Genomic DNA, 27,520 nt, shown 5'->3' on the forward strand with positions numbered 1-27,520 from the left:
AAGCTCACCTTGTCAGTGCAAAGATAAACAATAATCTGGGTTACAGCCATTTCTCCATCTGGAGCTCCGTAACTACCTACTTCAAGAAATCAGTAAAATAATACATTTGAAATCGGCTCTAAATCAATGGGTGCTGCAAGAGGAAAAGTGTTTTTCAGAATTAAGCTGGGGAGGAAGCAAATGAGGCCAGAACACCCTACTAGATGAAAAGGAAAAAAGAAAGTTGAACTTTGCAGTCTCTAAAGAAACGTGTATTCTCTACTTTCAAATGTTTAACCCCACACCAGGGCATATTCACAGCCCTCCTCCCTTCTAAACTTTCAGCACAGTGGGTGACTCTTAAAATAAAAATACCCCATCCCTCCTGCCAGAATTTAAGTTTCATGAAGTCCCTGTGAAGGTGAACTAGGGAGCCTCGAAAGCTAAGCTGGGCTATGTGTCACTTGGGCTCCTCTCTCCACCAACTCTGCCCCTTGCAATGCCTTTGCTCTCTCCTGTCACTAAGTCTCTTCTCACATCACTACCAAGCCCTTCATTAAATGCTGTTGGAATCCTGCTTTTTAACCTTCATGTCTGTCTGTGTTTGTACAAAAACAGAGTGAAATCTGTGCCTGGCAGGCGTCTCCTTTTGTAAAACTCCTTCTTCTTTCCTTTTCTGACTTTTCAGAGCATGAAATGTGCCTGCTAATCCTAATTGCCTCAGATGGAGAGTCTTGCAGAGTCTTGACAAAGGGGGCAGCCTTCTACCAAGGAGCTGTGAGCAGGCACCAGTAAGCTCTGAGTCCTCTGTCACATTTCTGAACAACACAAGGACAAACTTCCCCAAATAGCTATATTGGGAACAGGGACTTGCCTCCCAGATTTCCCCACTTGTGCTTAAATGGCCCTCAAGCACAAGAAACCATCTGAGCTCATTGTGTGACATGACTCAGTCTGGGCTGAGTCCTCAAACATTGCTGCTGTATGTCAAAGCAAAAAACCTAAACATATGACTTTTAAGCATCATTTGCCTGTCTGCATCCCAGCATCAGCTCTCTTACCAAAGCAAAAGTTGCAAGGTCCCACTGGCAAGTTCACAGCCAGCCTTTCCATTAGCAGTGCCTCAGCCAGTTACACAAGCACTGAACTGTTATGATATTAGGACACTAGCCTCCTCCAATTATGATTAAAGAAGTTAAATTTCTGGTCTAGCAGAGTTTGCCTGGATTCAGAGGAATATTTCCACTGCAGCAACAAAAAGCCTCTTTCACAGGGTTGCTAATCGTTGCCTAACCAGAACATCCTTACCACCCAAGGCTAACAGTTGTCACACTATCTACAGCATCCAATAGTCTACTCTCTACTGCATTTCACTCATCTACTGTAGATGCTAAGGCAACATAAGACTAATCCAGCCTTGTCAAAACTGCTGTTATGACAATTTGGAGTTCCTGCAATTTCTTGAGAATTTTCTTGTAGGGACTGTTTGCCAGGACACTTGCCAACTGCAGCTCATACACCACACAGGTTATATTTTATCCTCAACTCTGTATCTCATAAATCAGTGCAGGCACAGTTTCAGTTCACACTGAATAATTCCTCTCTTGAAGAGAGGCTCATGCAATGTTGTAACAGCACTGCCATCTAACCAACACAGCTACGCCAACAGACAGACGCAGAGGAGATGCAAAAATAACGAGTGAAACTGCTGTTACACAGAAGAGCCTTTTTTATTGTGAGTGTGCATTTTAACTACATGAAATCCCATTAATCCAAACAAATCAGCAAGCCAAATGCCTGATACCGCCTCTGCAGCTCTCATTGTGGGAATGTGTGCTGAGCACAACACTAAACGTGCACATCTGATGCCAAAATGTTCATCTGCAGTGGAAAAAAAAAACCAAACCTCAGGGGTATCTCTGTAGAGCACATGCATGCCTTTATCAACCACCACACTGCAATAAGACACACTTTCACTAATCCAGGAAGCAGTGTGTTCCCTAGGAGGGTTTGAGTTCCTGAGATGTGACTGTGTATTACACCACTGAGCTTCAACACTACAGCCACTTTTCAGTGTGGAAATAGCAGTAGGCAGTTTAATAAGAGCTCCAAGCACAGAAACCCATTCAAGGCTTTGTAGTTGCTGGTGAATGGAAGACTTGCAAAACTTCTTACTATCTTTAAACACAATTCAGGGCTGCTGTATTCCAGCACAAGCTCTGTGCATCCCAACTTGCAGTGAAAATGCTGTCTCAGCTTAGCGACCCGGGCTGAGCTACCACCACAATACAGAACACTAAAGCTAAACACATCCAATGGTTGATTACATTTCACAGTCATAACACCCTGTGAGAGGCATGGGTCTGCTGAGGAAACACTTACCTGCTCTGAACCTCTGCTTGTCTAGGGAGGTCAAGATGAAGTCATACGCCCTCAGAGAAAAATGCACCTCCATGAATAAGAAAACAGGTCCTGACAACTTAAACTCCATATAATAAACTAACAAAGTGTCTTGGGGCAAATGAAGAGCTGACAGGTGGCATTTATGAAATGTGTTTTAAGGGTACACTGTACTCATTAAGAGCTTCTTCCCAGACTTGTGGGTCCTGCACAGTTGCTCTGTCTACAAAGAAAACAGACACTAAACCTTGCATGAGGAATACAAAGCTGGGAAGACATTGCTGAAGGGAAACATGAGAGGTATCCTCAATCTCATGAGCAAAAGGGGAGACGACAGGAGAGGAACTGGGAAGTAAACAGCCCGGCTTGCTGTTTTCTGGGCAAAGCAGTAAACAAGGAGACAAGCAAAAAAAAGCCAAAAAGAAGCAAGCTAAGAAAAAACAAGATCTAATGATAGTTTAGCTAAGGAGAAGGCAGCTACATTTTAAAGCATGGTGAGATGAAAAGGAGGAAGCCCAAGCAGGAAGAACATCATGGGGAAATCCCGACCTGAAGCACTGCAGCCAGCTCTGGAGCCCCTAAAAAGAAAAAAAAGAAGGACATGGATCTGTTGGAGAGGGTCCAGGAGGGCCACAAAGTTAATCGGAGGGCTGGAGCAACTCTCCTAAGAGAACAGGCTGAGGGAGTTGGGTCTGTTCAGCCTGGAAAAAAGAAGGTTCCAGGGAGTCCTTATAGTGGCCTTCCAGTACGTGAGCGGGGCCTACAGGAATGTTGGAGAGGGACTTTTTATACAGGCATGTGGTGATAGGACGAGTGGCAATGGTTAGAGCAGGCTAGAGCAGGGTAGATTTACATTAGACATTACATTAGAAATAACTTCTTTACTAGGAGGCTGGTGGAATGGGTTGCCCAGAGAAGTTGTGGGTACCTGATCCCTGGAGGTGTTTAAGAGCAGGCTGGAGAAGGATTTGAACAATCTGGTCTAGTGGGAGGTGCCCCTGCCCACGGCAGGGGGATTGGAACTAGATGATCTTTAAGGTCCCTTCCAACTCAAACCATTCTATGATTCTATAATCACATTGTTCCAACTGGAGAAGAACAAAGTAAAAACAGCAAATAAAGTATTTGGCTCTTGCAATGTTTTGAATATGTTCTGATGAAGGACGTTTTGAAGGTGGTTTGGCATGACCTAGATGACAGCAATGGAAGCAAGACTCACTCATCGCTTAGGATTAATTCGCAAAGTAGTTTCCAGCACCTCAGTGAATCTGCAAAGATGCCTACACAGAGCCAGTGCAAAGAGACTGAGGCTCAAGGAGTGACCCAGATTGCAGAGTGTGCAGAACAGGACTGATGAAGCCTGCTGGTTCACACACTGATAGACCACTGCAAGAACATGAAAGTAATGGTGTGATATTCAGAACAGAGCTCTCAGACAGCAGCAGAACTGCACCAGGGAGTTTAGCTGAGTTCATAACCTTGCAGTAACTTCTGTAAATCAGCACCACCACTGAGTTCAAAACAGACAGGTCCCATTCACTACAAGTACAGAAGTGACTACAAGATGAAATGAGTCTAACACACGATGCCATTATTTTAAAGAGTATTAGAAGTTGAACTCAAAGCCACACAGACAAACTAAGACCTAATCTCAAGGCAGCAGAAGTCCATCCTAGCTACTTAGCATGCTCGCTCTGTGCTGCACAGTGGATGGATGGATGGATACTTCAGATACGTTTTTATCGTTTTTTAGGACAGACCTGACCTTACTCCCTCTTGAATTAACTCATCTACTTCCAGAGGACATTAAAAGCAAATCTGTCCAAGAAGCTTCTCTACCATGTATCCACCACAAGTACTCAACAAAGCATTTATAAGCCTGAGTGGAGAGAAACTCAAGATGATAAAAATGGGGCAGTCAAAATTTACTACTTTGTAGGAAAATTTTAGGTTATACACAATCGAGATGGGGAGTAGGCCATGCTTTAATGGAGGTAAGGGGTCACAAGCTAAAAAAACCTATGGCAGGAGGCTCCAACATCTCATCCTCACGCAGAAGAGTCAGAAGTCCAGACTTCTGACTTCTATGAGACGAAAGAGTCAGCAGTGGTACAGCCTAGAAGATTAGCAGCACCTCCAAGTCATCCTCTGAGTTCTAGGACTCGCTGGAAAATTACAGTCCCAAAGGGCAATTATTAGACTTCACACGTCAGAGTTAGGCAGTAGCTCACCAAAATCACAGGAGTGGGGACACCAACATCCAGTTACAGTCAGTTTCTTTGCTAGAAGCAGCAGAGAAGGTATGACAGGGCTTTGCCTTCAGCTTTCACTCTGTGTGAAGACATGCATATAACCAGTGAACGAGGAGTCTTCTGTGGAACCTCAGTGGCCAAACTGAGCCAGGAAGACACCTTTGCACCCCTTCTCCCCCTTCCATATGGAGAATCCAGGCAAGTCCTTACTGAGGCTTTCTCACCTTTCAAAATCTTCACAAATCTGTTCATGTGGCTTACAAGCTTTTCTCTAAATGACTCCTTCCTCACCACAACTTGTCTTCCAGTGTTTATACCATCATCATTTCTCTCACTCCATCTTGCTATAATTTCCTGTCTACAAAGCACTGCTAGTTAATTTGCCCTCAGCCCTCTTTTTTTTCCTGTGTTTTAGAATCACTTCAACTGGAAAAGACCTTTAAGATCAAATCCACCAACTGTTATCTAAGTCTACCAAATCTGCGCTGAGCCATGTCCCTTAGTACCACACACCTCTGCATCTTTGAAACATCTCTAGGAATGGTGATTCAACCAGCTCCCTGGGGAGCCTGGTTCCAGTGTTTGAGAACCCTTTCAGTGAAGAAGTTTCTTCTAACACCCAAAATAAACTTCCTCTAGCACAACTTGAAGCAATTTCCTCTCCTCCTGTTCTTTCCCCTTGACTCTGTCAAAGTAGTTTTTCCATCTTCTTTCTTTATAACCAGGTTGGAAGAGACCTCCAAGATCATCCAGTCCAACCCATCACCCAGCCCTATCCAATCAACTAGACCATGGCACCAAGTGCCTCATCCAGTCTTGTCTTGAACATCTCCAGGGACAGCAACTCCACCACCTCCCTGGGCAGCCCATCCCAATGGCAAATCACTTTCTCTGTGAAGAACTTCCTCCTAATATCCAGCCTATACCTCCCCTAGCACAACTTGAGACTGTGTCCCCTCGTTCTGTTGCTGGTTGCCTGGGAGAAGAGACCAACCCCCACTTGGCTACAACCTCCCTTCAGTTTTGATTTCCTTCATATTTTCAATCTCCTTCATACTTTTCATTGTCCTCATAATGGGGGCACAGGGATGTTTACACATGTGTGTGTTCCTTCCTTCCCTCAGCCATGCTCCCCACCACGTTTCAAGCCTGACTCACCCCTAACACCTGTTCCCATTTCACCATCTATTGTGAGAGAGCTCTACAGTAAACTATCACCAGACTGATCCCCTCCAATTTCTCTCTTCTATGGGATCTCAGATAAGACAGAGAGATCCGACTGGGCTGGTCCAACATAAACCAAGACAGATCCTCAAAAAACTTGTGTGTGCAGCACACTAGGAGACATCACATGGATAGCTGCATGCATGCCCACACCATGAATACTAATATGAACAATTGTTTGAAAGAAGACAAAATGTTTCTCCAGTTTAACTGAAACCCACGCCTGCAATCCCAGCTGCCTCATCACCACCTTTGACTCATTCCTCAAACCTTCCCCTCCTCCAGCCTCCATTTCTCTCTGTGCAGAATCTCGGTTGCTTATAAGAAAATTACAAAGTGACATTACTTCCTTCATCCTTTCAGCCTTCCCTTCCCCTCCTGAAATTCTTCCCATCACATAAAGAAACATCTTCCCAAACCTTCTAAGCACTTTGATTTTATCCCCATCGCCCTATTTCATGCCAATTTCCATTCTTGGCCATTGAGAGAACACATTTGTAGGCTCTTCTCCTCTCTCACAACACAAATATGGGTTGACTTCTTGCACCTCTAAATTCCTCAGAGGCTCTGGATCACAGTTTGGATGTCTAGGGTGAGAAGAAGAAATACATTCACCTCTGTATTCTTTTCATCTCCAGCTCTCAAACTGCACCATGTGAACTCCCATTAGTTACTCTTTTTTTGACAAGTCCGGGTTGGATCCTCTCCAGTCTCAAATAGTATTAAAGCTGCTCTAACTCCAATGACTCTAAGTCACCTCCTTCCTGGTCAAAGCCCAGAACTAGTAAAAGATAATCATTATCGCCTACTTAGCAAGAGGTGTTAACATTTTTTACTCTTGTACTACTCCTCCCTTGCCTTCTGTGAATGACTTCCACTGCTACCACTCTAAACACCCCTAAAGAGACAAACGAGCAGTTATGAACATCACCACAAGTTCCTCCACACTGCTCTCTGCACTTGCTGCCTGCTCTGAAGTTATCTAATGGTCATAAAACTATATCTACATACTCCTTCCCACCCATTGGGGCAAAGACAGGCGGGTTGAAGAAGCATGAAACAGTTGAAATTATTGATAGTTTCAGGCAGCATTTGAAGCAAGGGAGAGATGTCAACCTGGTTCCAAATCAGCAAGAGCTGGACTCAGAAGCCAGGCTAAGAAATAACTCAGCAGGACCTGAGAAGGCAGAGCAATTACATTCATAGAGGCTGGCTCACAGCTCCAACTGAGTTTGAACTCTGAGAAACATGGTAACTCCTATGTGCCAGGGCTGCTGGTTTACAACCCACACTGAGCTCAGCAGGTGAGTGTGCCAACCTACTGCTCAAAAAACAAAATAGAGCTTCCTTTAGTAACACTGACTTGTGTCCTGCTTAGTTCAAAACCAGCTCTTGAGCTCTTGCAGACACTGGAGACCACTCCCTCCATCTGCCCTACTCAAGGCAGTGGTAAAATAATTTTAAAGAAAACCAGGGGCTGAGAAGGGGAAGACTTACATGAAGTACACCTCCACACTTGGTTCCTGTTTATCCTTATTACTGTACAAAATCTCCTGCTGTCTGCATTGAGTTCTGAGGCAATGAGTTCAAAACTGGCATAAGTTTAGATAGTGCTTAGCGTTTGCTATTGCACAAATACCATTTGGACCCTCTGCTTGGTTTTCCTTCAGAAATTCTGTCCCATGCAGGACACTTACTACCCTCCACGTGTTCAATACCCCCCAAAAAATCCCCAACAAACCAACTTTTCTGTTTTAGGAAAACTCCACAGCCTAAATTTATTTCCCTTGGTTCTGCCCTTGCCAAGGGCATGTTCTAAAACCTTCTCCAGCCTCCACACAGAGAAGGCAATTTCCCAGTGTGGCTCACATTAAGGTAAACCACACAGGTAAGGTAAACCCATCCAGGATGAACAAACCCACAAGTCAAAAGTAACTCTGAAGAGGCAGGCAAATTGTGACTAACCTTGTAACACTTTACCCTACATCCTCCCGTGTTAACAAAAGGAAGCAAGCAGGCCAGAAGCATAAAACCAAGAGAGCAAGATGAGATAATACTATGTGGAATGAAAACTTATCACTGCAGAGTGTAATAGCTACCAACAACCTTTCATTTGTATACCTTAAAGTTGTAACAAATTGATATATTAATACTTAGTTATTAAAAAGCCCCTCCAGAGTAGCAAACAGTAGGATCTGATGGAATCTAATCCTAATCTAATCCTGGGAAAATGAGCTGGAGATGAGTACAAAGCACCCTCACCAAATCCCTTACAAAACTATGTTGCCATAGCAAGAACTTCCTCCATCTTTATGCCAGGCTGGCTACAGAAATGCTTACCATGATATTCTGCACTGGCTCAGAGTTTGCTTTGTAGTGTCAGGGGGTTTTTTTAGCCCCATGTAAGACATGTAAGCAAAAACCATGCCTATTCTCTTCCAAGATGACAACTAAACATGACAGGCCACTGAGAATTCCTACCCCTCTGCACAGCAGATTAGATGGGTCCCTGCCTCCCCTCTGCGCTCTGCAGCATGGGTAATTTTTTTTTTATTATTCCTTCTCCCCTTTAAAAAGGAGGCAGCAAGCTGTGGGAAAATACTTTTATGGCTAAGTGAGCTTTACCACCCACAAAGAGACAGGTCCCCAAGGGGCCCTCACCGCCCACAAGAAGATGAGCACTTCTGCAAAGCCTTACCCCTTCTGATATAATGATACCTAGAAACTCATCACTTCAACAATGCACACAAAAGGAATCAGCCTGCACACCCTTCACTTTGAAGAACATCATCATCTCTCTCCAATGTATTTCTGAATCTCAAAGCTGGCTTTAGCTTCCCAGCCACCATTACACAAAGAAAAGCTTACTGGGACAGTCCGCATCAGCAAATACAATATAAAAGCTTTCTCACATTAAGTGCTCACTTCCCTCATGCAGCACAGCAACAGCCTACAGCTTGTGACATCATGCAGCTGGCCAACGGATCTCTCCTGCTCTGGGACCACTGAAGACATCTCAGCAAGGCTCCTGTATGTATACCAGGAACTATAGGACCAGTACTATGCTCCTAAACTTTCCCTTGAACCCAGGCAACAATTTTGCTAGTTTAAACACTCGATGCACTGGGAAAGCCCCACCTTTCACCAATTAGCTACTATAAGGTAAGTGGTGAACCTTATGCAGGACTTCCAGAAAGTCCTGCATACAAGATACCACTCAAGTATCTGCCACTTGTTTCCAGTCTGAATTGGTCTCACATAAGCTTCGGCATCTTTCTGTGCCATTTTTTTCTGCTGAATTAAAGGGTGCTCAAAAAGATCAGGAATCTTTCCCCCACATGGATACAACTAGACCAGGCAAGTAACAACTGCCTACTATTTCTTTGATCAGCTAAGTGTGTTGAGCTTGTGTCATTCTATAGCTAAATTTTTCCTTAGCTGATTCTTGCCTCAGCTACTTTCAGCCCTTTTGAAGTGCAGACACAGGAGTCTCACATGGATTTGCACACCATCTGGAATGGTGTTAATAATACCACATAAAAAGGTAACAGCCATTTCATACTCCCTGATACTGCCTGCTTATGTAAGATCTTAGAGCTATGCCACCAGGACAGGAATTGCTGTTCCCTTGGTTCACATGCAGCTCCCCAAAGACGTTTTCAGAGTTGCTACTCAGCCTAAAAGAAGCCTACACAAACTGCAAATGGAACACACAACACTAGTCCCAGGGTATCTAATCTCACTCCGGGCTATAATAATATTCCCTTATCCACAAGGTACCATTGCTGGAAGCGACTGCAGGAAAGATCTGACCTCCAAGTAAACAGACTGAGATTGCCACTGTCATGGCTCCCTATTTACCATCTACAGACAGAAGTGGATTGACCCCAGACCCCAAACATCTGGTTCTTTGAAAAGTCAACAGCAACAGACTGGTAACACTTAACTCTAGGCTTTTAAAAGTGCTTAACAGCTGGCTTGATCGAAATGGATTTTGTCCCTGGCCTACAGTAATTCCATAAAACTGCTTAACTGTCCAAAATCTTCCCTACTGTTTCAGGCTAATTCAAGGCTTTCAGTACCAATCTGTTCCCATTTGAATGATTTCCACAAATGCATATGGAAGCCTAGGTACCTGGGTTGGTAACACTATAGCCTGCAATTGTGCCATCATCTCTGGGAAACAGGATGGTAAAAGTGTATTAGCACTTCAAGGCTCTGTATTTGGGATCTCTTAACCCTTTAACAGGACTCTGTCATGTGGAGGACAAAGTCATACACATTTCTCTAACAAACTTCTCTCATGGGACAGCATAACCAAGGACAACATGCTGCAAACATCTTCACAACTCCTGAAATGCAGCCAGCCACAGAGTGTGTCTGGTGCACTTGAGTAAAAGCAGATCTTTCCAACTACTGCTAATCCCACTGCAGTCACATTTCCAGATACTTAGCCAAAAATCCCCTGACACGTCAGACCTCATCAGGCATATCCTGCAAAACAAAGCAGTCTGAACTCACTCTGACCCAGAAAAGTTGCACTTGTTCTAATCTCACTTGGAAAGCAAAGGTGTAAATTATGCTCATAACATTCAGCTGCTAATCCGCACCACCTCTTCCTGTGCACGCTTCTGCTACAGAAAGTAGGCAACTGAAGGTTTTTCAGCTTTTGGTTCAGCTTACCAAAAGGAACTGAAAATGAGACACTCTTGGCATAAAGTAAGTATCCTCATGGAAAGCTACTAACAAAGCATTCTCCAGTTAACATCTGTTCTCAAACCAACCTTGACAGAGCCAGGAAGTCCTCTGCAGTAGTTCCCTTCACAAGGTTTTACAACAGGCTTAGCAGACATGAAAGCAGAGGCACCTGTACCTTCTGCTGAAATGGTGTTTAACACAGCTTCAGCTAAACTGAATTGTATTCTCACCTACCCTGGACTAAGACTTCACTGCTCCTCTGCACCAACATGACTCAAAGAATTGCTGAGGATTGAGGGTGGAAAGGACCTCTCTGGAGATGTTCTAGTCCACCTCACTGCTCACAGCAAGGTAAATTACATCAGGCTACCAGGCACTATCTCCAGTCAAACTTGGATTATCTCCAAAAACGGAGAGACTATAACCTCTTCAGGCAACTGGTTCCAGCATTTGACTACTCTCAAAATTTAAAACCAAAACTTTTTTTTTAAGTTCAAACAGAATCTCAACTTTTGTTCATTGGCTTTTGTACTTTCACTGGGCACTGCTGAGAAAAGCCTGGCTCTCATCTTCATTCCCTCAGTTATTTATATACATTGACAAGATCCACTCCCAAATGCTCTCTTCTCCAGGCTGAACAGTTCCAGCTCTTTCAGCCTCCTCCCTCAAGTCAGTCTCAAATCTCTTACTCATCTTTGTGGCCCTTCTCTGCACTCACTCCAGTATGTCTGTGCCTTCCTTGGGTGCCCAGAAATGGATGAAGGACTCCAAATGTGGTCTTAGCAGGGCTGAAGAAAAGGATCACCTCCCCCAGTTTGTTGGCAATGCTCTTCCCCAGTTCAACCCAGTATACTGTTGTCCTTTTCTGCAAGGGCACATTTGCTGGCTCCTGCTCAACTTGTTGCCCAGCAGGATGCCCAAGACCTTTTCTGCAAAGCTGCTTTCCAGTCAGTAGGTCTACAGCCTGTACTGGTAGATAAAAAGTCATTCCTCCCCAAGTGCAAGACTTGGCATTTCTCTTCACTGAATTCATGAGTTTTGTTGACCCATCTCCTAGCCTATGAAAGACCGTCTGAAGAGCAGCACAACTTTCTGGTTCATCACCTACTTCTCCCAGTTTTGCTGAGGCAAACACTGACCCCTTATTCCAGGTTACAAATGAAGATCTTAAACAGTATGTATTGGCCACAAGCAGATCTCTGGAGAGACCAAAGTCTGCTTTCTTGAAGAGCTTTTCCCACAGTGCTATCCTGTAGATACTTCCTTATTTATCTGAATATGCTCAAAGTGGGCCCCTCATACCTATTCTGAGGCATGAAACCAAAAGAGCAAGGCATGATGAAAGATTCCCAAAACATCCAGTTATAAGACATAAGGCAAATCTACTTGCTAAGAACACTTGATTACAGCACTTATGCATTCACTTAGCTAATGTGTTAGCTTGTGAGGCACAAGACAGTGCCTTTCAGATGCATCTGGCAGCTGCATTTTGCAGATGCAAAAAGCTACACCGCGTCAACAGAACTTCTGCACTTTCTTCTTGCGTATAGGAAATCACAACCTTTTGTTTCTCACACCAAAACCCTACCTGCTGAGCCCTGAAGCCATGTTTTGAGTATAAAATGGGGAGAAGATGAAGCACCGAGTAGCACCACCGAGTTTACCTACACTGAATGCCTTTGTATCATGCCTAGTACAACTTTTGATCAACTGCTAGTCTCTTGCCTACTCTGTTAAACACAGGTTGTTGACAGGTCTGTAGCCTGTCACATCCACACACAACACACGGCAAGAAGGGAGCAGCAAGGGGAAGGAATTAATGAACAGATCAGTGTGCTACACAGGAAGCATAAACATTGAGGGCCATAATGTGGAAGGAAGTCACATGAGTCTCTATTGAGTATCCAAGGCTGATGTGGTCTGAGAAAGGGCTCCCTGCAGCAGCCACACTCATTCACACTGTAAAACCAAGTGCCATACTCCTGGCTAGCAGAATTAAATTTGCAACAATGCTGCACACTAAATGACAGTAGCAGTACAAGCTTCAAAATGCTTCAAAAGGCAGAAAAAAAAGACCAAAAAAATCCCTATCATAGAAGGCTCATTTATTTGAGCAGTGAGCTAAGCATGCACTATGTTAATGGTCTCAAAATATCCATTAATACTTGCAGTACAGTATAAGTTTAAAAAACAAAACAAAACAACCCCAAAACCTCAAAAACACTGTTAGAACAAAAACCTGCAGAAAGAATGGAAAGGAACAAACCTTCCTAAGAAAACTTGATTAGCTTGCTGCAGACAGTGGTAGGGTTTTGTACTGGGGTGGGAAGGGGGTAAAGGAAACTGGAGAGCAGCTCCACTTTTTCAGTGGATAAATACAGAAAAATAAAGCAGGTGAGCAGCACTGATTAACACTGAAGCTATATGCTACCCTGGCGTGCCCCTCTGCCAAACAATGTTTACTTCTGGAAACAAAGCAGACATGAAAGAACATTCTCCACACAAAGCAAACAGCTGTTATTACATCTCCTCCCCTCAGAGTTCCTGGTTTCTTAGTTTCTAATACCACCTCAACATTTTCATTCCATCCCTTCCACTCAGGCTGCTCTTCTAGATATCATCCTTTTTGCACTCCGTTGTCAGGGCAGGATGCAACCTGCCTAATTTTAGGCATCTAAGGTATCCACAGCAGAAAGGTGATAAATAGATTGGCAGCTCCACAGAAGAGTCGAGTACCTAAGTTCAGTTCACTTCAGGTGATTAATCAGAACTGAAGCTTCTTTTTCTCTGCTCTCTGCATAGGAAGCTTAGTCTCCCAAGTCAGATGCTCCAAAAATCGCAGTGTAAAATACCCCCCAAAGTGCACATAGCTGTGGATTCTTATTTCCAGTTGACTCATGTCCCTCTCAATTAACACATCCCTAGGTATAGAAGATTAACTATGGCTTCAGCTACAAAAGCACAAAGGAAAGACAAAACCAAAAAGGACTGAGCAAGTACAGGGCCAATTAAAGGCAAATAGCACTATTTTGACTCTAATTCACCATCATATTTAAGAGACTTTTCGACCATCTCCAGCTTTCAGGTGTGCAGAGGTAGCTCTTTCCATAAAGACATGGACACAAAATATTCTTACAAATTCAATTTGGAAATTAAACTGATTTTGAAGTCACTCAAACCTTGAGTCAAGACTTCAGTCTCCACAATCACATAGGGAATACCCCTTTACAAGGGTTCTGATACAAGGTTCATACCCTCTGCCCTTCAATCTCTAGTGCTTTGCGCTCTTAAATGTGCCAGCCGAAGAATTCAAACTGGATCTGCTCACAGCTGACAACAGAGAAGTCTATGCCCACAAAAGCACCTTAGCTGCTGAACAGAAAGTCCAAATGAAGAGAGGCATACAGCAAGCAAGGCATTCTAAACTGACAGTCAGATTAATGCTCTTCCATTTCAGCACACCAAGTCCCTGATGCTTTCTAGCTGTCTGTGGTTTTTGTACACAAGCATGTACAGCAGGAGCAGACATCTCACTGTGGAATTTGGTATTTTGGATGGGGAGGGAAAGGCTAACTGGAAACAACACAACCAACCTTTTCCATCACATAAACGCATATGTCAATGGTCTTCAAGACAATCTACCATCCAGTTTCAGGAGACATCTAGCTCAACAGAACTAAATCCCCTTTAGCTCAAAGCAGCTTTTATCTGCATCAAAACCAGCACCAACAGCTGGGGAACTTCTGTGGGGTCTTTGCACAGGACTAGTACTTCAGAAGAGGTGGTCTGTGGATCATTGAAATGCTAACGACATCAACTGCCTCTCATCCTTCATTGTGCCAAGGCATAAGGCTACAAAATGACACAGATTACAGTAAGAGCATTAAAAGACAGAACTAAAAGACAAAAAAAAAACCAAACAGCTCATAGGCTGCTGTTGTTACAACACATGAAGCAAGTTTATAAATTAAGAGGATGTCATACAAAGTCTTCTCCATACTTCCAAAATCCTACTGTACCATGTTGAGGAAATCAACAGCTCTGAGGATACCTCTCACCAGTTCCCTAGGGGCACACTTTCCATCCAAGCTTTCAGATTCAGCACTACAACCACTTTTCCTCCTTACACTTCTGCATGAAAGGCTGCACTTTCACAGAAATTATCAACAGTTCTCAAGTCTGTGATGAAGGTGACATATCTGTAGGTCTCGAGTCGCACAAGAACCTGAGGCCTCTTATGTCGTTTCATGTCTACTGACTTAGATCATAGAAAGACCACAGAGAATGAAGTCAAAGGGTCACATTGCTATGTTCATTGACTGCATTACTCTACAGATCTGCCCGTTGTGACCAGAGGATTAGATGAGGCTACTAATCCGAATTAATGTAGTTCTTTAGATAAAAAGGCAGAAGCAAGCTACTAGCAAAAAGCCAGTGATGGACAGCTGAAGGTACAGACTCAAAACAAGATTCAAGTCTCAGACAACAGTACAGAAAGTGTTGCCAGAGAACACATATCCCCTAACAGTGAGAAAAACAAGGGTAAATCAGAGACAACTGGGACAGCTTTTCCATCAACTTCTGCTCACCTTCTGGAGCTCTCAAGTCACCTTAGTCCTACTCTGTACAGTTGTGCATCACTACAAGAATTTATGAAGGATGAGGGCATCTCAGAACAGATTTCACAGGTCACTGACACTGTAACAGGATTGGGTCAAGAAGACTTGAGCTGTGAGAGGCAATCACATCTGCAATGCCAGAGGAACTGGCCAATCTGCCTGCAATATGGTTTCCAAAGCAACCAAAATGGCTTCTTACGATTACTTTTATCATTACAAGTGAAAGGTTACTGGGCTAATTGTAGTTGCAGCAGTAACCAATACTCTGTCCAGCTGTATATATCACAGGCTCAACATCCACTTTAACTGGCTTCAGATTAGAGCCATTCGCTTGAACACCATCCCTAAACATAGCTAGAGTGATCAACAGATTGGGAACATGGAACAGAAGGCACCTTCACTAGTGGGTCTGGTTTGAGAATTTGACTGGTGAGGTGTCATCACCCTAATTCTTATTAGAAGCAGCAGCACATGCTCAGATAAATCTGTCACAGGAGGAGGACATTTATCCACCAGCCTAGCTAATTTTCACCCCGATGAAACCTCAAATGATCTAACAATTGTGTTAGCAGTTTCTGGCTGAAGTACAGAAATTAACTCCAAGGCACATGATCTTAAAATCTCCCAGGAAGGCAGGCTTTGAAGAATGGGATAGCTTATGCCATTTTGGGAAAACAACAGCTTAACATTACACTTTGAAGTCCTAGATCCCAATTAAAGGCAGGCTATCAACTGATTCTTAGCTTTATCTATAGCCTCAGCCCTACCCCAGTGTATGAAGGCCACATATAGCTTTGTTTGGCAGCTGCAGATAGCTTTGTTTGGCAATCCCAGAAGAAATATCCAAAGCTGCACCACTATTCCTCTTGTAGCAGGTCATACTCTGAATAGGTCTGGGCTACTGAAATATCTGTAATATCAAGCTCATTCTTTGCATACATGTCTGGTCTGAATTTATTACCCTGAAATAACAGTGAAATCACTCAAAAACCATCATTGTAGAATGTTATACCACTCAGCCCTTACACCATGCTGAGTCTGAATCTCCCCATGAGGTAGAGGACTCAGAGTAACCGTGTTGGATCACATTTAAACAGATGAAGTCTGGTGGCAAAGCCAGAACAGAAAAACAAGATCTGTGCTCATGCAAGGAAAAAATATTTTGTTTGCTGAGATGCACATAACTGAATAGATGTCTATTAAAACAAAGTGAGGTGAGACAGAGCATTTCACAAAGCTTGGCACCTCTATCCAAAACTAGCAAACTTTCATCTGCAAGTCTCCTGCTATGAGGGACATCAAACTGGCATCTGTGTCAACTTTTTAAGCCTCCTGCAAAGTTCCTTGGCAAACACTGACTTTCTTCTTCATCTGAACTTCCACTATACCTCTAACAAGTCTCTGTCAATCCCAAACCAGTCAATTGTTACAATGCTTAGAAGTTCACACAGGTAAACGAGAGGCCATAGGCACTTCAGTGGCAATGAAGTAGATTTTTTAAAAAATATATTTACTGATTTTTAAAAAAATATATTAAAACATACATTTGTCTTCAACCAAAAATATTTCCATGACTTGGGCCTGAAGTTACTTACTGTCCTGCTTGCAATGTGACTTAAAAGAAAGACTTAATAAAAAAATAAACAAAACCAAACCCCAAACCAATCAACAACCCAAGCACACACCACCTGCCAAGCCAAAACAGTGAGTAGAAACATGCATCTAAAACAACAACAACAGAGCAGTAGGAGGTAGTAAATACAGTGCTGAGCTTTGTGTTCCTTGGATCCACTGCTGAATTTGGCAGTAGAGTACTAACTCCCATTGCAAGAGGTATAACTTCATCTCACAGGATAGCTCTTTGGTACCTCCTGGGAAGCACAGTGAAAAAAAGGAAACCAAATGCCAATCAACCAAAACCAAACCAATGGCAACCAACCAAAAACCACACACAATATCTCACACAACAAACAAAAACCTAAAATCACACATATACCCCAAAAAAGCCCCAACAAAACACACATCCAAACAAAACAAATCAAACCAAAAAACAAAACCAACAAAAACGCCCCACTTTGCCTGCAAATGGCAGAGAACCCAAGAGACTTAGAAGATTGAAATGGTCCCAAGATGTAGGATTCCACTTGTGTTGTCACATGCAGTGGGTCAGCTCTATTGAGGGAGAATCCCAAATGTACTTACTGCTTTCACCATCACTTTCACCAACAACCACAACGAGCTTCCACTGCATGGATGTTTCCTTGGAGGCTACAACCTCATCACTTACAGCAGCTCACCAAGGAGAGGAAAGTCCAGAGGGTAGCTTACAGCCCACACTAACAAGAGCCACAGAAGAGTTGCCAAATGAACTCTCAGTTTTTTTTGATGAGTCTTGCAATAAAAAGGGAATGTGGAAGAGTGAAAAATATGCTAGTGTTATAGCAGCATTTTAAAAGGTTGAAATAGGATGAGATATGTCAGTCTTGTCAGTCTGACATTGATTCCAGACAAAATAATGAAAAAGCTGATATAAGACTCAGTTAATAAAGGATTAAAGGAGGACAGTGTAATTACTGCCAATCAACATAGACTTTACAGAAAAATATAACTTGTCAAACTACCAACACTTTTTGGTGTGATTACAAGTTTGAACGCTGAAGGTAACAATGTTGATGTAATATATTTTCACAAGGTGTTTTACTTGGTGCCAGAAAGCACAGTGATGTGGCACATTGTATCAGCTGAGAGGTCTGAACTGCACCAGTGGATAAGGAGTCAGGCAGGAAGGTGTCACCAGGGTTCCTGTTTTTCCAGTGCTACATGTAAATTAGGCTGCTGGCATGGAGATATCACTGTCTGTCATGTTGACTTAGTACCACTCCATTCTCCCTCTGAACTCCCACTTGCTCTAACCATCTGCTATCACCTTTCCTACACTTTGCCTTGAAGTGCCTTGGTGCAGGGATGGTCACCAGTCCCTGACTAGCACAAAAGACTCTCTAATCCTGACCTAAAGCCTTCCTGGCTTGTCAGAGCCATTTTTGCCAAACCTGCTGTGTTTCTGTACTAGCCTGTCTGCTTAGATAATCTGTAATTTATAGTGGTTCATTAAACCAGACTGCTCCAAGAATTCATTCACCAGGCAATCTTCCCTAGCATGAGATATTGTCTGTAACATGTAAAGTTGTACAAGAACAACAGAAAGCTGAGAGCTGAAAGCAAACACGGACAGAACGTGACAGCAAAAGAGCTTTGGCATTAAGAAACTTAGCCAGCACACCAAAGCAACTCAAGCATCCACAAGATCTTTGTCTGCTGCTTTGGTTTCCTCTCTGCACACAGCAGTGAGTGGGGCAAGGGACAGAAGCAGAAGTATAATTTGGTGTATTTTCCCAAACAACAGTTTTCACTTATATTTGACCACAGAAGTCTCTTGTCGGTTTTTAGAAAGCTGTCAGGTTAGGAATATGAGGGGAGTTGACATCCCTTCTCAAATGATGTAGAGGTTACATAAGAAATACACTTGGCATTTATGCATTTAAACATAATTCAGAAATGACAGTCTGGATACCTAGTAGGATGAAGCAATTTAAGGCACTCAGATTAGCCTGTGTTAATAGGAAGATAGATGACTTATTTTCCACCCCTCCTTAGCCAGGGCTGGCAACCTCACCCATAACTACCATGCTAGAGTTTTTAGCTTGAGTAGAGGTTTTTTGCTGTGGTAACGCAGAAAGAACTACTTCAAGCTTCAGCACAGGCTAACTAAAAAAGAAAGCATACTATCAGCACTACAACCTTCAATGGCTCTGAAATACATGATTGAAAATTACAATGCTACCAACCAACGTAACAAGCACAAGAAATTCTCTATTCCACATTTGCAACCTGATTTTCTAGTCCATGCCTCCACCTGTTATTTAACAACTTCAACCCTCCTGGTTTCTGCAACTCATTAACATGTATTTGAGCACAAACCTAAAAAAAAAAAACAACAAAAAAAACCAAACCAAACCAAACCAAACCCCAAAACCCCCCCAAACAACATTTTTAAAGCTGAAAGTTCATGTACAGACTAAAATAAACAGATTAATAAAACAAGGTATCACAAGCAGCTGCTGCATTATGAAAATTAACTTCAAGTCAGTAAGATCCTTTACTGTGGAGTCCCTGCCATTCCAGTGTGAGGTTCCACAACACTATAGAAGCCAACAAGCCTTACATCAAGTAGGCTCAGCAAACCACCATGCAGAAAAGGCTAATCCTGTTATTTGAAACTCCCAGGATTAGAATTTCTGCCATCTTTTGTCCATTTTGGCATACAGACTACAAACAACAACAGTAATCTGAGTCTCAAATTCCCTAAAATGTGTAAGGAGAAAAAGCCAGGCTGCTTTCCAGCCACTAAAGGAAGAGGCAAACTGCAAGAAGGGCTTGGGAAGGGTGTCTCCAGAAAAGCAGGACCGCACAAGAGTTCTGCAGTGTTGCCTGGCAGCAAGTAATTATCTGCCAGTGTGCTGTTTCCACGTGCCAACAGCCAAAGCCCACACAGGCAGCCAGCATGGGAACGTACGTGCGTCAGCTACAGGCTAGCTCCATAATTTCCCAATGAAAAGCAGACAAGGGTGCTCTGGAGGTCAGCCTTTGGCTGAGCTCTTACTATTACTGCAACACCAGAAGTCTATGAACCGTGCAATAGAACCACAATGTCCCAGGGAGACGCCGGAAACCGCTTAAAGACAAGACCGCTGCCATACTACCACTAACATCTCCACCTCAAAATGGTTGGCAAAACTCCAACAAACCCCCTCCTGAGGACAGGTTAGATAAATCCCGTCCCAAATGGTTTAGCTGTTTGTGCCTCAGGATCAGGAAAAGGGCCACGCAGCCTCTTGAGAAATCTTTTGACAACTCCTTTCAGAGGTGGTCCTGCCCTTACCTACAGGAAGAAAGAGAACCACACCTATCCATACACCATCCCTTGTTCTCCCACAAGCTCCAAGATGACTCCCCTGCACTGAGGTTAATTACAGAGTAACTTAGACTCGACCAAAAAAGACACGCTCTCAAGACATGTGTCATCTATAACCATGTCATTCATGAACTGCCAGAGGGCCTCCTCTTCCCCCACACCTCCCTTTCCACCTCCATCTGCCCTTTAAGGCTCTCAAATGCCTGTGTGCTGCATGTGGTGGCAGCTGAGTTCTTTAATATGCACTTATTAAGAACCTAATTGAATCCCGCATTGCCTTGTGTGTGTCTTGCCAGCCGGAACACGAACAAGGCACCCTATAATTCAATTAGAAGGACCTGCAGCAAGCTGATCATTACTCTGTCAGGTTGTTAAGATAAAGACATCTAAGAAGAGGGGAGGAAGCAAAACTAAGGGAGAATTGTTAACAGCACACACAACCTCCCCTTCCCCCCCCAGATTCATGCAGAGACTCCCAAACACATACTTGAAGTGTGGAATCTGGAATGTCCAAGCACTACCACAGTGCTCCTTCAACAGTCCTTTCTAGTTTCAGGCAACTTCAACAGCATCTCAAAAGTTGAAATTAAGACCTTTCCTGATCCATCCTCCTCCGCTTTGATTCACTAGAAAATTACCACTAATGTACATGACCACTGTAAACAAGGAAGTCTTATTACCTGCCAAAACCCTGTTGACAGAGGAATGGGTGGCCAAGCCAGGCTGTCCCCGCTCATGGAAAATCCCAGCATAAGGCAAGTACTCTGGCAGCAGGAAGCGTCTGCAAAACAGAGAGAAAGCTTACATGGAGAAATACACCCCAGCATACTACAGCCCTGCACAGCAACAGCAACTACTTGGAGGAATACTGACTATATTCCAACAAGCTAGTAAAGGGAAGCCCAGACTCCTCTGCTTAGCCAGCCGTGAACTTCACTGCTTCAAACAAAAGGCAAAGAGCCTCCTCTGAACCAGCGTGGCTGTGAAGATCAGCAGGAAGCAAATCCTTTACCTCCCACAATAGCTTCCTAATCTCAGGCTAGTTGTGCTGAGAATCTCCAATCAGATTCTTTTCTCCTCCTAGCTTGCTTTCACATTGTAGCCCTAACCTGAAGGTAAGAAGCACCAAGACCATGCTGCCGTTCAAATGTCACAGAATGAGCTGATCACACCAACATGTCATCCCAGGGGGTCTCAGAAACAGCAAAACAAGAATACAGTAGCCCTGTACAAAAAAAGGGAACCCATCTGAAAACACCAGGGAGCTGTACTGCAACTGGTACCTCTTCCAGGATCTCCACATCCTTTTACTCTGACAGACAGAAGCCATACCTGGGGACAAAGCGTCCCAGCGATGGTGCAGACATGCGGGCATTCCGGGGAGCTCGGTGCCTGGATCGGTCTCCATTGTCCCTTCAGCAAAATACAAAAAAAAAAAAAAACAACACCAACAACATTATTGTACATTAAAAATACTATGTAATAAAAGTATTCAACAAGAAAAAAAAAACCAAACAGGATTGTCACTTCGTCATCCTGCGTATGCCACTGAGATGTTAATGGTTCTCTTGTATAATTTACATGCTTCTAAGGCTCCAAATTCTTACAAATTGCTGCACCAAAGACTCCTGACAATTTTACAAATGGGTAGCCTAATAGCCACTTCCTTCATTGTTTGACAGTGTCTCAGAAGTGTCAATAAAAGGCAACAAATCATTGTCAGCTCTTCAGCAAATAAATGAGAAAACTTAGAATTTGGACTGGGAGATCATAAGCAAGCAGTCCTGATGAGGACTTTGTTAGTCAAACAGTTGTTCAGCTTAATTTTTTCATTCTCAGAAGTGAAGGCAAAAGAGCATAGCCTGCAGATTATTTTTCTGTGCTACTTCCCTCAAGGCTCAGTTTAAGAGCCATCACAGTTTAAGATAATTCACCTTTTGCAAGCTTTTCCAGTGATGTCACAAACATTAAGTGGTATCTGACAAAAATGTACCTCCTCAGAAACTTCTCATTCTGTGTACCAAAAAACATCTGGGCCTTGGGGAATAAGATGAAAGGGTCTAGTACCTACTGTCTTACAGAAGACACGGGAAAGTCTTCTTCCCCAGAAGTGTAGTACAACACTGAACAGACCTGCAGAGTCTGCAGACCTGACATTTCTAGAAATCTAAGGACAGGAGCTAGACAAAGTCATGGCTGACCCAGTATGATATTGGCAGGAGCAACCTTACAAGTGGGAAGCCAAACTGGAAATCTTCCAGAAGTCCCAGCAAACTGAATTCCTGATATTGCACCCACAGGTCACAAGACAAGCTGTAATTACACAACATTAAAACCGCAAGGAAACTGCAAGGAACTGCAAGGAAAATGAGACTACACCAGTGACCCCAAAGTTTGGGAACAGACCTCTGCACTGCTTAATCCTCCACTCAGAACTTCACTCTCTGCATGACCTTGCACAAGTAGCAAGTCTGTTCTCTGGATTTCAGATCCCTACCTGTAATTGCACCCCTACTGGTCTCCTTCCCAGGCAGTTGTGAGTAGAATATTGCTTGCAGAGCCTTGGAATCACTAGGAAGCTAAATATTCCTTATGCAACACACTAGCAGCACATTGCTAACCCACCCCATTCTTTCTTTCTGGTTTGTTTTGCTTTTTTGAAGCTGGTGAGCAAGAAATGTGGGTTGAAAATGAAGTCCATTACGTTGCTGTTTCCCACACACCTGAGGAACCACGAACACAAAAGCAGAGGTTGTTCTGCAAGGCTCATTAGCATTTCAAGCTATTTCACCCAAAGCAAATCTAAATCCAAGCTCAAAGCTTCCATTTCTCCTCCCACTGCTGCAAATGCAATTGCAGTTCACAGCCAAAGCTGCACCTCACCCTGAGGTTTCTGGGGAACCAACAGGGTTTCTGAATTCAGCAATGGAAAAGCTGCTCCTGTTCTTTTATCAGAGGCATCCAGCCTATTAAGATGTAGATCAATAACAGAAGGAATCCTGTGAAGTCAAGAGCTGACACGTCAACTTTTCCTGCTGAAGAAAAAAGGCCAAAGGGGAGGAAAAAAGGAGTGTCATTGCAGATCTTGCCACACACAGTAAGAGCTAGTGAAATTCAGACAAGAAGCAGATTTTAATAGTCTGTGGAGCAGGTTTTGTAACAAGAAACACCGATACAGAAACCCTGGAAGAACAGCAGCAAAATGGTTTCAGAGTTTGCACTTGCTCTGGACATCTGCTAGAATTAGAAGATGCTTTTGAAAGGGACAGACATCAGCAAGAACAACAGCAGGATTATACCCTGCAGAACTTTCCAGTTGAGGAGAATCTCTGTAGCAAGTTTCAAAAGGAATGAGGAATTAACTCCAGCAAACAGAAGAAAATAAAAGCGCAAAGTCTCTTACAGTCCAAATCAAGACAACTTTAGCAATTAATTGTTCAAAGTTCATTAAAATGCCACAAACCAAGGATCTTAACATCCACAATAACATATTAGGGGACACATTTCCTGATGCAAGAATTTCTGTACTGCCTCATTCGCTGTACATACAATCCTCCAACAACACAAAAGCCTAAAAAGGGAAAAAAATAAAATAAAATAATGATTTTTCCTCAGCTTTCACCATGACACAGCCTCCGCTGATCCAATAGACAGAAATCTCTTTTTTACATCCCCTAAAAAAGAAAAAAAAAAAAAAAAAACAACAAACACAAAACCAAAAAACACTCAACCAACCAAACCCCAAACAACAAAAAAACCCCACCCAAAACAAAAAGCCACCACATTCCAGCTGCTACTGCCCTGTAGCTCAAACAGCAGAACTGGGAATGTGAAATTGACTATCCTTTGAGAATGCTAGAATTCCCATTTACTGTAATAGTGAAAGTGTAAGACACACTCACCTATGCTAAAGAGGAATATTACTAAACATTACTCTGAATCACTAATTTACAGCCACTTATACCTAAATTCCCATGCTCAACCATATACAAGAGTGTTTTGAAGCATCTAGTGCTGAAAAGCCAGAACAGCTGATAGTACCCTGGTGCCAGCTGAAGACTATTTCTGCACCTTCTAAAAAGGAAAACTGAAAAAAAAAAAAAAAACAAAAAAACCCCACCCAAACCAAAACCCACCCCACAACCCTATAGATGACTGAAGATGGGTGTCACTTGGTGTTATTTCTGTACCACACACAGCCTGCTGACAGAGGGAGGAGAGCAGATGTTAGGATGACTGTAGTGCCAGAGTTTCCAAAGTTCTCTGACGTACTGGTGACAATCTAATGCTCTACTTTCTGTTTAGTGTCATTTACCTACAGACTCATTAGCCAACAATTTGCACTGGATAGTTTAATTAACATGCCCTACAAAAGTGGATCCCTTAGAGTGTGTGCTTGCATTAAATAATAAAAAAAAAGCAGAACTAAATGAAATAAAAAAGTTGCACAGCAAGTGCTGTAACAGGTGCTCTGCAATGCCCTTTGTTTCAAGAGCACCAGCAAACATTAACAGCACAGGGAAACTTCTGCAATGAAAAAATAATAATGAAGGAATGAAGCAATCCATTGAGCAAGGTGCAGAGAAAGAATGAGAAATAATCAGCATGTAAGGTGTCAAAGGAGACTTGATGCTGTAATTATTAACAGAATAATTTGCCACAGGAGGAAAACTGCAAGAACCAGCAAATGGTCAAAACAACTTTAAGGGTCTGGCTCAAAATTGAGGTTATTCATAATTTGTTCAGATACCAGTATGAGACAAATTAAAACAGTGATATCAAGAGTAAGATCTGACAGGGGGAAACAGCATTAACACTAGCACAAAAAGGAGCAGGAGAACAAGCAATTCCCAAACATTCAGATTTATAGACCTTTAACAGGGTATAAGAAAGATGAAAGTTTAACCTAAACTGGGTAAGACAGTCAAATCTCCTTCAGACCTGTCTGCTATTGCTTTGTTTGATTGCTGAGAGAAAAGTTGGCCAATGTAAATACATCAGAATTGTAATACTGGCTCTGAAAACAGAGATGGAGATGCAAAACTTTGCCTCCCAAAGTTTGGAGAAAAAGGCATTCTCTTTCAGCTGGTAACCTGGCTACTGCATTAATAACTGAGTGGATATAGAAGATAGTAACAGCCAGAAAGGAAAAAAAAATGCTATGTTCTGCTTTTCTATCTTGGCAAGCACCCTCTTTAATATTTAGAGATTGTTGTATCAGGAAATGAAATTAAACACACAGCATGGGATTCCTAATGCAAGCTGTTGGTCTAACCGTTTCCATTGTAGTCAATATTAAAACTCCCACTGACTACATTGCCAATAGAATTAGGTCAAAAATGACCATTTTGAAAAGCCTTTTAATTATCAGAGCCAGCACCAGTAAGCCATGCAAGTTCATAAGAATCAAATTATTTCAGACCAAGCCAACTGTTCCGTATTTTCAGCATTTTATCGCGTTTCACACGATCCAATTTAAAATGCTAAATCAATTTCTACTGCAGAGGTTAGACACTTCCATACAAAAGAAAGCTAAATTATTGGCTAAATGGCATCCACTAATATCCTTAAGGGTTGGCACTGCTTTCAGTTGCACCATCTTGACGGAACACAATAGAACAGTAACATTTTCTCAGTACTTGAAATGTTAAGCATCTCCACTTACTTGCTATCAAATTTTTTAAGACTGCAAGAGGTTACTTCAGAGAAGATGGCACAGAGGGCAGGAGTAGCACAAAGCAGGGGTAGGCTCAGCACAAAGATTACATCAGGAGCTCAGAGGAGATTATCAGAAAATGCAAAATTATTTGGCTTCAGAGATGTGTCATGTCGACCTCGGGTCCTCTAAAAAGGGCACTGGGAGGATGTCATTAAACTTGCCATCATGAACAAGAAACAGATCCTGAAATCTTGCAGTTCACTCCACAGCATTGATTGGTGATTTAGAGGACAACAGAGAAGGGTATACTCACAAGAGCTGCGTAGGACTACAAGACAAACTATACAGAAGTAGGAACAAAGGTGGTTGGTGAGGGGAATGTGTTTGCTGGTAATTCTAAGACCATGTCTTTCCAGCACCAGCCTGATGACTGAAGAACATACAGTGGTGGGAGGAACCATAGGACAGAAAATTAACTATTAGCTTTACAACTGAAAGAAGCAAATTATCAGCTGTTATTATAACTCCAGTTTTCCCTCTGTCTGATCCAGCAAGATTTGGAGCATCTCCTGCAAGTGATGTTAGGGGAAATTGGCAGCATTTCTAGAAAATAAGCCTCTCAAACTAGAAAGTTAAATATGAAATAAATAAAACATTGACATTCTGAACATTTCAGTGAGATACAGATATCCTAGAAGACAAAAGAAAAAGCTGCACTGGAAGCTGGCTGTAACTCTGCAGAGATATAGCAGCTGAAATAACATCTCCTAGATTAGGAGGGCTAGTCTCTTAATCAAGAAAAGGCAGGTTCCATCCAGTATATGCTACTATATTCAGTCTGTAAGTCTTGGAGAAATTTGAAGCTCAGCCTAGGAGAAGACCACCCTACTCATGGCTCTGAAGACAAAGGCATCCCACCTAAAAAGGGAATATTAAGAGAACTGATCCAAGACAACTGACCTCTCTGAACAGTTTTTTTCCCCCCACAAGAACATACAAGTAAGCAAATCAGGAGCACTGGTCCTACCTGAAAGGGTACAAGTATTGATACTCAGACATTAAAACAAGGAAACACTGACTTAAAAGAATATCCATAATTTGGTAAAAAAGAAAGGCATAAATATAAATTTATCCACCCATCTTCCAAGGATATGACAATTGCCGAAGGAGAAGGACTCACAGAACAGAAGACAACAACAACAAGAAACAGAACTTAATCAAAAAGAAGCATCTGCTTCATGAAAAGCTTTTCCTGGCACTAGAAGTATCAGGACCACATGCAAGCTCCCAGGAATAATACTGGAAACCAAACAGAACTGAAGAATAGAAATATTGGAGAAACAGCAAAGAGCAATGCTGCCCAGCTGGAGAGACAGGAAACAGAAGAACTGATTTTAAACACAGCTACTTTGTACAGTAACGTTAGAGAAGTTAGGTAAGTCACCCAAGACAGTGACTTTCCATCTTCCTGTGTTCTTTTAAAGGCTAAAATGCCAGTCTTTCACTAGCAGCTTTTCAGAGGAATACCAGAGAAAGCTTTTATCTATTTATCAGCTAAAAATTCCTATAAAGTAGCAGACTGCTGAGTTACTAATGACTCTCCTGACCAGAGGGAAACAAACTCACATCCTTGATTACCTCTCAGAGCGCTGTTCAGGGGGAAAAAAGGTATTTACAAGAATAAAAATGGCATTTGCGAAGATCAAGGGTTTCAGAG

At 42.6% G+C, this 27,520-nt stretch overlaps 1 protein-coding gene across 5 annotated transcripts in view; it reads right to left on the bottom strand.

Moving 5' to 3' along the window:
* Positions 1 to 27,520, bottom strand: part of AMBRA1 (autophagy and beclin 1 regulator 1) — a 131,014-nt gene that overhangs the window by 64,467 nt on the left and 39,027 nt on the right. For all 5 annotated transcript variants that reach the window (XM_054380680.1, XM_054380679.1, XM_054380678.1 and 2 more), the window contains 2 exons: positions 21,477 to 21,557; positions 20,825 to 20,925 (listed from right to left, as the gene is read on the bottom strand). In XM_054380680.1, the coding sequence (XP_054236655.1) occupies positions 20,825 to 20,925; positions 21,477 to 21,557 (182 nt within the window). The remainder of the gene's footprint in view (positions 1 to 20,824; positions 20,926 to 21,476; positions 21,558 to 27,520) is intronic.

Source organism: Indicator indicator, chromosome 4 (assembly GCF_027791375.1).
Source record: "Indicator indicator isolate 239-I01 chromosome 4, UM_Iind_1.1, whole genome shotgun sequence".
In the NCBI taxonomy this organism is placed as follows: domain Eukaryota; kingdom Metazoa; phylum Chordata; class Aves; order Piciformes; family Indicatoridae; genus Indicator; species Indicator indicator.